Source organism: Suncus etruscus, chromosome 2 (genome assembly GCF_024139225.1).
Source record: "Suncus etruscus isolate mSunEtr1 chromosome 2, mSunEtr1.pri.cur, whole genome shotgun sequence".
In the NCBI taxonomy this organism is placed as follows: Eukaryota; Metazoa; Chordata; class Mammalia; order Eulipotyphla; family Soricidae; genus Suncus; species Suncus etruscus.
In genome coordinates this window covers 133,115,138-133,128,598 of record NC_064849.1, presented here as the reverse complement: position 1 = coordinate 133,128,598, position 13,461 = coordinate 133,115,138, and the positions used below count along the sequence as shown (strand labels likewise).

The 13,461-nt window shown below is 41.3% G+C and overlaps 1 protein-coding gene across 1 annotated transcript in view; it reads right to left on the bottom strand.

Annotated features, from left to right (window-relative positions):
* IQGAP2 (IQ motif containing GTPase activating protein 2) overlaps positions 1-13,461 on the bottom strand; it is a 292,564-nt gene that overhangs the window by 94,701 nt on the left and 184,402 nt on the right. Inside the window, 3 exon segments of the mRNA XM_049766526.1 lie at positions 3,095-3,219; positions 9,427-9,587; positions 12,119-12,282. Coding sequence (XP_049622483.1) covers positions 3,095-3,219; positions 9,427-9,587; positions 12,119-12,282 — 450 coding nt within the window.

Genomic DNA, 13,461 nt, shown 5'->3' with positions numbered 1-13,461 from the left:
TGTGATATGCTGCTATAAATAGTACTTTTTAATAAATTTTTTCTATATCGACATTCAATTAAGGTAAAATATTTAGCTAAATAGCTCGAGTACATGATCAAAGTCCACCTTGCTAAGAATTAAAATATTTATCAGTGGAATGGACTAATCTAAAATGCTTACATACCACATTGTAAAATTTCAAACTGTTTGGTGAAAAAACCAAAACAAAAGTACTTCTCTAATATGCAAGTTATAGTACTTCAAAACATTGGAAAGGGTTAAGTATTAATCTACAATTAAAAACTGGAGAATACATGGTGCCATTTTTAGAGAACTTCCTGGGGAAGGCAATTCTAAATACTTTAAACAGCTGCTCAATGATGGTCTTAAGAGCTAGCATATCTGAGAAAGACATTGTGTGCCTGCAAGGGCTGATCACCTGGGACTGAGTACATTCCAGCTGACTTGATTGAAATCACCTGCCTAAATTTTGTTTGGCAAGTGAACAAAAACACAGCTATTGAGGTCATAGTAAATTACCTCATAAGAGCTTGCAGCCTACCTAAAAGTCTCCTGGCACATCTCTACCACTGCCTGTTTATAGTAGAGGAGAAAACCCAATTGAGCAAATATTGCTGAGCTTTTGACCCTAAGCGACTACTTTCTATTTGTAAATCCTGCGATGACTACAGCATTCTAGTTCAGTGAGAGTGGGCACTCAGAGGCTGTGTGTTTGAGACTGAGGATGATGAAATCTCCAAAGTAAGGTACTTGCTGTGGGGCCAGAGAGATAGCATAGTGGTCAGGCATTTGCCTTACAACGCAGTGACCCAGGACAAACCTGAGTTCTATTACCGGCATCCCATATGGTCCCAGGCCTACCAGGAGTGATTTCTGAGTGCAGAGCCCAGAGTAATCCCTGAGCACTGCTGGCTGTGGCCAAAACAAAACAAAACAAAACAAAAACAAAAAAATTCAAAGGAAGAAAACATATACCCCTCAATGACAAATAGTAGTCTTTAACTCTACTGTAAGAAGAGAAAAGAAATTAGCATAACCTTGAGTCTGAGGAAATACATTCTCCACTGTATTCACCAAAACTCTGTTCATTACCCATTACCTTGTCTACCTTATCCACGGACCATTCAGTCTCAAGGTGAGGTCCTGAAATGTGTGGTTGAGGTAATACACCTTCAATGTATTCATGAATAATTTGTAGCAGCTTCAGAAAATTTCTTTACTATATCATGCAATTTATTCATAATGGTGTGTCTTAAAAGGCTAGCTACTTAATTTGCTTAACACATGATAGCAGATTTCAAGAACTATCAACTAATATACACCATTTTGGTGGATTAACAATGCAAAGAAAAAATATTCTGTATCAAAAATCCTGAAAGGAAGCCCATGTCTCTGAAGGAACTGCTCTTTGTGAAAAATGCTTCAAAGATGTGAAGAAATGCGATGAAGGCTGTTGTGATAATTTCATAGTTGTTTTACTTTAAGCTAGATAAAAGCATGGCAGACCAAAAAAATAAAAAATTAAAAAAAGGCTTTTACTTAACCATAATATATTTTTACAGGCTGGAGAGGTGGCGCAAGTGGCAAGGTGTTTGCCTTGCTGGCGGCTAACCTAGGACTGAACGCTGTTTGATTTCCCAGTGTCCCATATGGTCCCCAAGCCAGGGGCCGATTTCTGAGCACATAGCCAGGAGTAACCCCTGAGCAACACTGGGTGAGGCTCCAAACGCAATATATATATATATATAATTATATTAATATAACTTTTTATATGTATACACACACACACACAAAAGACCATTCTTTTCCTTTTTTTTTTTTACCCTTCCATTTACCTATTGTTTTAAGGCCACACCAGTGGTGCTCAGTGGTTACTCCTGGCTATACGCTCAAAAATTATTTCAGGCAGGCTAGGTGGAGAGAAGCCATATCGGATGTCAGGGATTGAACCCAGGTCGACCACGTGCAAGGCAAATGCCCTACCTGCTGTGCTATCGCTCTGGCCCCAACCTTTCTTATTTTTTAAGTTACATTACTTAACTTATTTTACATTGGTATTAATTAAAAAATAAAATAATAATAATAATAAAAACCAAATAGTACTGCTATGCCATGCCCATCACTAGTGCACTAAGATCCCTCCACTAGGATCCATAGTCCTCCAATCTCCAGTCTTAAGCATATAGGGTTTGTTTTCACTTGTAATTGTCTAATCTCTTGCTTTTTTTCCCCAAAGGCCATTCTTTATAACTTATACAAATGTTGCTTTCTTTTTTGGTAAAAGCAAAGGTTCTGCTTGACAGTGATAAAAATGACTTCTACCCCAATCAATGCCAAGAATGAAGATTTAGTTAACCTACAATTGTGGGGTGTTGAGCATAAGAATACTTGAACTTGTTGAAACAGCACATGATAGAAGTTGCCATAGCATCCCTGGACTGTGGGAATGTTAGAGAGAGCTAAACAAAATTTTGAACACAACGATGGGACAAGATTCTTGGTTTTTGTCCAGCTCAAGCATATCTTGGTATCTTTCTGGGATTCCATAAACTTTCATCAGTTCTAAAAGTTCAGTAATTAACCATGATCTATGGATATGTGGCCATTTCCTTTGAAGGGCAGAAACAGATGGCATGTTTAAAAAAATGACCAAATGAAATGAAGAAATGACCAAAATAAACATGAGGGTTTGAAAATCTAAGTTATCAAGTGTCAGCTGTGAAGTCTAAATAGAAAAATATTAGGGCTACTATTGGGGCTGGGGTTGTTTGGGCCACATGTGGCTATACTTGGCTACTTCCTGGCTCTGTGCTCAGACATCACTCCTGGCAGTACTTGGAGGACCATATCTGATGCTGGGAATCAAACCAGGATCAGCTACTAATGAAACACGTGTTTTACCAGTTATACTATTTCTCCCACCCAGTACTTGTATTTTTGTTCTATCCTTTATCTCCTGTAATATTTATAATATGTTGGTAAAATAGAACAGGTATAAAATCTGTATACAAATGTCTGCCTGTCTGAGGCTCTATAAAGTTAGAAAACGTATTTTTATTAACACTGGAAAAGAAAATTGTCCCATACTTACGGTCTTTATCTTCTTGAATTTGAATATTAACCATATCAACACAATTCTGAATTTCATTCCAGCTTAGGTTATCTTGTCCTTGAGATAAAGCTTCCATTTTAATAGAGAGTAGTGCATTTGCGTAACTGGAAGAAAAAATAAATTATGATCTTAATCAAAAACATTTCTTCTTTTTCACACTTGCACCTTAAATTTACCTGGGTGGTTAAATGTAGATGGTAGAAGAAACAACCAGGAAGACAAGTAAAACTGTCTCATGTAGGTGTTGTTTTTTTTTTCCATTATTGGCTTTGGGTCACATCTGATGTGGTGCTCAGGCTTGAGGGACCATATGGGATACTAGGGATTGAATTTAGGTCAGCTGCGTGCAAAGCAAATGCCCTTTCTGCTGTGCTATCACTCTGGCCCCTCGAGCAGGTTTTCTTTTTTTTTGGGGGGGGGGAGGGGGTCACACCCAGCAGCACTCAGGGGTTACTCCTGGCTCTGTGCTCAGAAATTGTTTCTGGCAGGCACGGAGGACCATATGGGATGCTGGGGTTTGAACCACCGTCTGTCCTGGGTCAGCCACATGCAAGGCAAATGGCCTACTGCTGTGCTATCTCTCTGGCCCCCGAGGAGGTATTTTATTTATTTATTTATTTGTTTGTTTACTTATCTGTTGGCTTTTGGGCCATATTCAGTGACGCTCAGGGGTTACTCCTGGCTATCTGCTCAGAAATCACTTCTGCCTTGGGGGACCATATAGGACACCAGGGGATCGAACTGTGGCCCGTCCTAGGCTAGCATGCACAAGGCAGACGCTTTACTGCTTGTGTCACTGCTCCGCGCCCCCCCCCCCCCATTAATATATAACAAGCTTACTTAGAGCTGGAGTGATAGCTTAATGGTTAGGGCATTTGCCTTGCATGCTGTTGACCCAGGTTCGACCCCTAGCATCCTATATGGTCCTCTGGGGCCCACCATGAGTAATTTCTGAGCTTAGAGCTGCCAAGTATTACTTAAAACAATGAACAAATAAACAGCCCCCCCAACAAAGCAATAACAAACTTTGAGTAGTTACGGTCTTAATACATTATGTATAAATGCTATGTAGCAACAGCATAATACTTAAAACTCCTAACTCCTAAACTGGACATTTTGCACTCTGAAGTGGCTTTCTTATTTTCTTTCTGTTGTTGTTGTTGTTTGGTTTTGGGGCCACACCAGTGATGCTCAGAGGTTACTCCTGGCTATTCGCTCAGAAATTGCTCTTGGCTTGGGGGACCATATGAGATGCTGGGGGGATCGAACCACAGTCTGTCCTAGGTCAGCAGCATGCAAGGCAAATGCTCTACTGCTGCACCACCGCTCTGGCACCTGGCTTTTTTATTTTCAATGACTAGTTTTCCTTCCCTTCATGTGACTCTGCACAGTCTCCAGATGATAAATAGATGATAAAATTGTGAACTGCCAGGGCCTTCAATCTAGGATTGAAGAAACAAAGATTGATTTTTTAAAATGAACCATTTTTATTCCTTCCAAAGTCCAAGGTTTTTAGACCTTTTCTACTGCCACCACTTGGGTAATCAAAACATAAATGCAGCTGCACATATTTAGTTCAAGTGTATTTCTTTTACTATATGTTCTCTTGATGAATATCCTAAAATTACTCCATATTCATCCACTTATCTTAAGGCTTCTATGCCTGCTAACTGGGGTGGGGAGGTAGGGGGTGGGAGGAGGGAGGGAATAAGGTTGGAAGGGGACTATGGTTGGAAAAAGGTTGAGAGACATTGAGAAACCCTGTTCTAAATGATAACCTCAGAGGAAATTGTTGTGTTTGTCCTTTTTGCCTAATACTCAGCCAAGCTCAGGGGTCATTATTGGTGGTGCTTGGGGGACCGAGAGGTTCAGAGATTGAACCTGTGGTACCGGGAATTGAACCTAGACAACTGTGTGCAAAACTTGTCATTTTTTTTAAATGAACAAATACTAATTGAAAGGAAAAGATCTTTGGAGCAATAACACAAAGTTCCTTGACTTTCCACATGCACACTGGCTTCCAGAACCAAAGAACCACCGTGGGAAGTAGCTGCAGTCCATTGGACAGGTCTGTTCCTCTCCCCTCATGTTCTTCAGCATCTGCCACAAACACTCGGAAGATTCATTTGCAAACAGATTTGGGAAGCTCTAAGAAAATGAATGATCCAGCTTAGCTTCACAGATATTTACTAAGCATTTAGCTTTGAGCAAAGACTCATGTGATGATAGTAATGCTGGCACTTCAGGGGTGAGAGCAGAAGGAACTAGTGAATTTAAGGCCTTTGAATTCCAGGACCTTACTGTCTAGACTCTAGGGCAAGTCAAAACGCCTCAGACTGTAGCTAGTAAAAAACAAGGTTTTATTGCCATTTATGAGCTGCCATAAATATAGATATGTAGCGGTATTATAAATAATGTTTTTTTTCCTTCCCTAAGAGTACACAAATTATTTCTATCTCCATTGATCTGAAGGTGTATGAAGGTTGAAAATCACTAGGGAAGAAAGAAACAAAAATCCAAGTGGGTGTAAAACAAGGCATAGGAAAGACCATCCAAGTAAAGATAGTCTGTAAGTGTAGACATGACAGGAATTCAAGAAAGGAGAAATAAAGGAAAATTCTTAGTTGGGGTACACTTTGCCTAGGACAGACACTAAACTGAGTACTTAATTCTCAAAGTTGTTCTATAAATGCAGAGCATATGTGTGTGTGTGTGTGTGTGTGTGTGTGTGTGTGTGTGTGAGTGTGTGTGTGTGTGTGTGTGTGTGTGTGTGTGTGTGTGTTGGGGCCATACCCACCAATGGTCAGGGACTCCTGGTGGTGCTTAATTCTCAAAGTTGTTCTATAAATGCAGAGCGTGTGTGTGTGTGTGTGTGTGTGTGTGTGTGTGTGTGTGTGTGTGTGTGTGTTGGGGCCATACCCACCAATGGTCAGGGACTCCTGGTGGTGCTCAGGGGACTAAATGGGATGCTGACGATTGAACCCAGGTGGAGTATGTGCAAGGCAAGTGCCCTACCATCTGTACTATCACTCTGACCCCAAAAGTTTTTAAAAGGGTAGTTTGGATTCAAGTTTAGATATTCTTGGCTCCAATATTTAGTTCTACCAATTACACCATGCAGATACTCAGAAGAGCTAATACCTCTAAGAGTGAAGAGAAGCATGCAGGTAATTCATGGATACATCTAGACAGGGCTTGGAAGCACCAAGATTGTGCTGGGCAGAAATGGGGATTGAAGGATGACACTTTCTGTATGACAGCTATGTACAAAAAAGCAGACAGGTTAGGGAGTAAAGTCTGGGGGGTTCTGATTCCACTTCACTGAAGTGTGAGATAGGGGAGAGGAATGATACTGGAGTCAAGATCCTAACAGCATATTTAGAGGTGGATCTGGTCTTAGTTCAGATGAGAACAGGCACAGGCACACAGAAAAGGCTTAGAAATAGAGTTGCATTTTGGAGAAATTAATCTCAGAACAGTAGCTTTTCAGGGTCAACCCCTCTAAACATGCTGTTTTCACATGTCTTGTGAAAATGGGACAAAATGTATTTGGGAAAATATAATTAGAAGAATAAGAGCCATGTTCAATAAAGGTCTTTTGTTTTGTTTTTTGAGGGGGCACACCCGTTTGATGCTCAGGGGTTACTCCTGGCTAAGCACTCAGAAATCGCCCCTGGCTTGGGGGGACCATATGGGACTCCAGGGATAGAACCATGGTCCGTTCCTTGGCTAGCGCTTGCAAGGCAGACACCTTACCTCTAGCGCCACCTCGCCGGCCCCACAGTAAAGGTACTTTTAAAATTTTTATTTAAAAAACTTTTTTTTTAGGTTGAGGGGCCACATCCACAGTACTCAGGGCTTACTCCTGACCCTGCTCAGGGGCCACTCCCGGTGATGTTTGGGGAACCATATATGGTATCAGGTATCAAACTGGGGTCAGTGATGTACAATGCAAGCACCTTCACCACTTTATTATATCTGCAGATTCCAGTAGTGGCTTTTTAAAAAAATTTTTTTTTACAGTACTAAGTATTGGCTCCAGGGTCTCCATTTGGGAAGACTGTAGTTCTTACTGTTGGCATAAAGGACTTGATATTTTTTTTATTGCTGCTTTTTGTGCCATACCTGTCATGCTCAAGGCTCTGTGCTCAGAATCACTCCTGGCAGGGCTTGAAGGATTTGGGGGACCATATAGGATGTGGGGCATTGAACCTGGGTTGGCCGCTTGCAAGGCAAACATCCTTCCTGCTATGCCATCACTCTAGCCCCTAGTGGAAGCCTTTTAATAATCCTTCAAGGTGATCCTGCCTAGCACCACAGTGTAATGAAAACCTTGTACACTATAAGGTGTGGTGCAGATAGAAGACTGTTCCTTAAACCTGCAAACCAGCCATCAGGGGCTTCTGAGATCAGTTGGAAAAGTTGACATTTAAGTGTAATGCTGAGATGACGAAAGATCTCTGAGGGGCTTGGGGTGATAGGGCAGAATACAGCTGCCAGCATAGAAACCAAAGGGAGCCCGGGTCCCAGAATGTATTTAAATCAATTTTCAAGAGATTACTAAAATACAAACTTAGGGTTTTTTATACAAAACATCTGTATTCTACGTATATCTCTGAGGACTGCAGGGTGGAAACCACAGGTATAAAAATAATCAAACTTCACCAGAACTACATTGATGCCTAAAAACAATCACATGGGCCAGACTATTTCTTTCATGGGTAATTTGTGAATTGGAGGTGGGGGACTATATTTGACCATCAAAATTGAGTGACTGTTGGCTAGGGATGTTAGGCCTATGTAGTGTTGTCTCACCAAACATTCTGAGTGTCCTAATAGACTACAGGCCACCCAAAGAAGTAACTGTAGATTCAAGTATTAGGAGACCAGCAGAGGACAAGGAAGAAGGGGCAGGACATGGTTGCTGGAACATGAAGAACTTTTGCAGAGCTAAACAGATATATGGATTCCTGACACTGAAAAAGGAGAGCAGGTGCCTGGCAGAGGACAACTCAGATGTACTTGAGATTTTGATGCTTGAAGGTGAGACTAGTATAATTAACACATACAGCAGAGTTAGAAATAAACTATCTTGGAAACAGATTATGGGAAAGTACAAAATTTTCATGGAATAAGAGCACTATTTCTTTGAGACAACTCAAAATTACTATCTTTTTTGTTTGTTTTTTGTCTGGTTTTTTTTGTTTGTTTGTTTGTTTTTGGGCCACACCAGGCGGTGCTCAGGGGTTACTCCTGGTCATCTGTTCAGAAATAGCCCCTGGCAGGCAGGGGGACCACATGGAACTCTAGAATTCGAACCAACCACCTTAGGTCCTGGGTCGGCTGCTTGCAAGGCAAACACTTTGTGCTATCTCTCCGGCCCTTCAAAATTACTATCTTTCTCCTTTGGGTCATTCTCTACACTGATAAGTAGGCAAACATTCTTTCTTTCTTAAGCTTAGTCTTTCTCAGTTCTCTCTGCAAAGTATTAGGCTCAAGAAAGTGACTGGATCTCCCTAGATGAGAAGTTCCAAAACCAGCATTTGAAAGGAGGCTGGCTGTGATTATATGCAGACAGCTCTCCCTGGTGGTCATGTAGAGGCAGGGTTAAAAACAAATAACTTTAACTTGGACTTTTGTGTAAATGATCCTTATTCTAGGTACTTACTTTTATTTCTAGATCTACTATAGCGTTCAGTTGTACTGTTAATTGTATGTTCTACCAGCATTGAATGAAAATAAAAACACTCAGGACCTTGATCCACTGTGTTCTCATAAATTCCTTCAGTTTTATGATCAGAAGAAGGGAGTTCTGGGCCATACTTGGAGTTATAAATAGTAATTCATTTTCTCATCAAAATGAGGGAACTGGTTTGGATGATCAGCATGTTAGTTTTCAACTCTCCTATACTTTGTTCTCTCCGCAAGAATAAAAGGTATGTTTTCCGCTGTTCTTTTATGATAAAAGCAGTATTTGTCATGGGATGTTTTCTTTTTTATTATTAAAAGAACTCACTAAAAAATAGATTAGCATTCAAGAAAAAGAGCATGGAGAAGAGATTTAATAAGTAAGAAAATAATCTTTAATATTTTTTGTTATTTGTTTTGGGCCACACCCAGCAATGTTTAGAGTTTACAACTGGCTCTGTGCTCAGGGGTCACTTCTGGCAGAATTGGGCACTGTATGCGATGTCAGGGATCAAATCTGATGGGCCACATGCAAGGCAAGTACCCTACATGTTGTACAAATACTCAGGCATCACTGAAATACAAATTCTGACACTGAAAGAAGTAGGAAAAATGTTGCTTACCGATCCACATATGTCTCATCCAGATTGTTGAGGCCTGTTTTGGGGCTTCTGAGTTGATTCTGCACAGACACAAGATCATTGCTTTCTAAGGCCTGGTTTAGTAAAGCAATGGCAGATAACATTTCCACCGCAATGGAGAGCTCTTCATGGGCCAAGTAGTTCTGTTGAAAAACATATCACAATGTAAGTTCCCCAAAACACATACTGCCGATAAGAGAAGTTTAGAGCATACATCCTGCTGTTCTCAATTTGAAGGCCTGACACCTCTATATACAATAATATTTCCATTAAAAATGGAAACACAAATACTTCCATTTGTAAAACATAGGAGACTAATTAAGCAGGAAAAAATGGTCCATCACCAAAATTATTTAGTATACATTCTTTAATTTTGAAACAAAATCTTTTTTGGGAAGGAGGGGGTGGATGTCTATGTCCCATGCAGTGCTCAGAAGGTTCAACCCCCCAGCAGTATAGCTAAATAAGCCAATGGCTCAATGCAAAGGCTTTGAGGGTCACACCCAAAGGTGCTCAGGGGACCCTGTGATGCTAGAGATTGAACCTGGGTCAGTGTTCAATCCTCAAGGACTGATAAGGGCATGTACCTTATCATCCATTTTTCTATCTTGCTGGCCTCTAGCCTTTAACTCAAAATTCATGCAAACTTAACAGGGCTTTAAAAATATTTATAAAGACATACTCAAGAAAGATAATGCCACCATATTTGGGGGGGGGTGTCACACCAGGCGGTGCTCAGGGGTTACTCCTGGCTCTGTGCTCAGAAATCGTCCTTGGCAGGCTCGGGGGATGATATGGGATGCCGGGATTGAACCACCATCCGTCCTGGATCAGCTGCGTGCAAGGCAAATGCCCTATCACTGTGCTATCTCTCCAGCCCCAGTGCTCCACATTTTGAACTCATCTTTTTCCATTTAATGTTAGCATGTTCTAAGCTTGGGTACCTCACTAGATACAGTTATGTACTGTTTCCCTCCATCAGTACTATAGACCACGAGTGACAACCAGCAGCTGACAGAGCAGTAAAGTTGCTCGTGGGAAGAGCCTCATATTGTTCAGCTCATTTTCTGCTCTGTGACTACTAGGATGGGACACAGCCTGTGACACATACACCTGAGGTCCCTCTCTAGAGGCTGTACTAGTCATAGTCCTAATAGGCATAACTTTTCTCTACTTGAGGTTAAATCTCGGCATATTTGCCAATCTGGTTTCTCAGATTGGTGAAAAAATACATGTATTTCATTTTAATTTACATTTACTTAGGTCTGGTTGAGTGAGAAAGTTATTGGTGGGGGACATCCAGCCTTGCTCAGGGTTCACTCCTATCTCTGAACTAAGGAGTCATTCCTGGCAGTCCTTGGGGAATCGTATATGGTGCTGGGACTCAAACCTGGGTCATCCAAGTGCAAGACAAATACCCTACCTGCTGTAATATTGCTCTGGCTTTGAGTGTAAAAGTTCTGTGAATGATTTATCATTTGATTTTTGAATTATCCTCATGTACTCTTGGTCTCTCTCCCCATTCTTTGGTGTAGTGTTGCTTCTGACTTCATTTGGAAAAGGATACCATCATTCACCCCCAATAATGGTTAAATACATAAATATTTTATTCCTTTCCCCAAATTCTTAAAATACAAGTTCACTCCTATATGAAATTCTTGGTTCTTTTACCAGTACTTTTCATTCTGTTTCATTAACTTAATTCTGTACTAGTAAACGTGCTCTTAATTAGTGTAACTTTGTGTGAGTACATATATATATATATTTTTTTTTTGTTGTTGTTGTTGTTGTTTTTTGTTTTTTGTTTTTTGTGTCATACCCAGCAGTGCTCACGGGTTCCTCCTGACTTTACACTCAGAAATTGCTTTTGGCAGGCTTGGGGGACCATAAGGAATGCGAGGGTTTGAACCACCATCCTTCTGCATGCAAGGCAAATGCCATACCTCCATGCTATCTCCCCGGCTCTTGTGTATTTTTTGTTGAATAGTATTAGCATATTAATGCAGCGACAACTGTGCTGCAATTTGTGTACAGACATGTTCACTTGTGAGCCACTGGTGGTACACAAAGCATTGGTGTGTTAAAGGAGCACAGAACTACAACTATCAAAGCTATGATATTTATATTTTTTAATTGCAACTATCTAAAGTGCAGATTTAGAGTTGATTTTGCCTTATCGAGAAGATTACAAATTTTATAAATTCAGTGTGATTTGACAAACTGCCACAGAGGATATGACTCAGTGGTAGTCTATCTTGCATTTGTGTATGTGTGTGTGTGTGTGTATGTGAGGGGGTGGTGGTAATCCTGGATTTACTCTCCAGCGGCACAAAATTCCCTGAGCACTGCTAGGCATGGCCCTGGACCCCAACACTATCAGGTGTGGCCTGCACAACAAAAACCCAAAGTTCTTTCAAAACTACAGAAGAGCAACAATTTGCTTTCATATTTGTAGAGTCTTGCCTACTTTTTCTAACTGGGAACTTAGATTGCTCCTGTGGATGAAAGGCAGGCATTAAGGAGGGAGCCACAGAACTGGCACAGGTTGGCCTCAAAGACCAGAGGGGGACAAGTCAAAGATTCTGCCTGAGTGTCTTCACCTTTCCAGGACACCTATCGTCATTGCTTGAACTCAGCACCCACCTCTCTGGAACTGGGGACTTCCTTGACTTACCAGGCTGTTCTGTTTCTGCAGATTGAAAAGTTCGCTCTGATACATCTCAGCAGCAAAGGAATACACAGTGGGCAGCTGGGCCTCAGGCTGCTTCAGTGCAAGTAGTGTACTTTTGGGGTCGCCTTCCCGAATGACCATGTTGATGTGGTCCACGGCAGCCAGCCCTGCAGGGTTTCAGATTCCATCAGTACCTCTGCTTTACCCAACCAGTCCATCTTCTGAGTATCAGAACCCTGATCCTCACCTTCCCATTACAGCTAAAGGAAGTCCATGGCAAAAACATCACCAGCAGACTGAGCACTCTTAGAGGTGAGTTCTCTGAGGAGAACATGACCATGGAGAACTTAACTTTCCAGTCTGGTCTGCCTCCTCTGCCCAATCCTTCCTCTTTCAAAACCAGTTTCAGTCCCATTTCCTCCCCTTCCACAAACCCTTCCCATTGTCTCTGACTATTTCCTCCTTAGGACATTCTCCCAAGATTTAGAGCTGGATTCCACTATTCCCCCACCCCCCCTCCCCCGCATTGCCATTGCTTTGTAATGCTCCTTATGGGGAGAAACAGCTCAAGAAGAAAGCTAATCCGGTATGAAAAGGAGCAAGGTTGGCCTGGCCACTTGACCCTCCCTCTGAATTAGGATCCAGCAGCCCATGTTGGTGCTCAAGCACATCACTGTGTGATATGGATGGGCTGTTGTTTAGTTCTAGATCATACCCTCTCAGCTTAGATTCCAAAAATTCTTACTCCTGAGAAAAATATCATTTCAAGATTAATTAAAAAATTATAGTACAAATCCATGCAAAGAAAAAAATTGTATTCAATGATGGAAACCAAAACAAAACAAGACCTCAGCACAGAAATGTCTTTGTTTTTACCAGAGGCTTCATGTTCTGACCCCTACAGAGACTTTCTGACCCCTGCCAGTTTCAGTGTTTATATAACAAAGACCTGCATTTTCCCGTGACCCAGAGGACGACTCTGGGAAGCACAGATTCAGCACAGTCTTTGGAGGAAGAGATGAATTGCTGAGCAAATGGAAGGAATGAGTGATGAACTCTGCCACCAGACAACAGCGGACCAGACAGAAGCGGCAGGATTCCATCCTCCAAACACGTACCTACGGATTTCCAGAATTCTTCAAGGATTATTGAGGTGCTCTGTAACAGCTGACAAGCTCTCTTCTCTAATTACATTCACAAGAACTCAACTCAGTCACCTTTCTACTGAGTCAAACTCAATAGCAGGAAATAGAATGGATGCAATTTTTTCAGGCCACAACCAAGAAAACCTTAAGTTTATTCCAAAGGATCTGAAGAACTCAAATGCTTTTTATCTATTCTTTGAG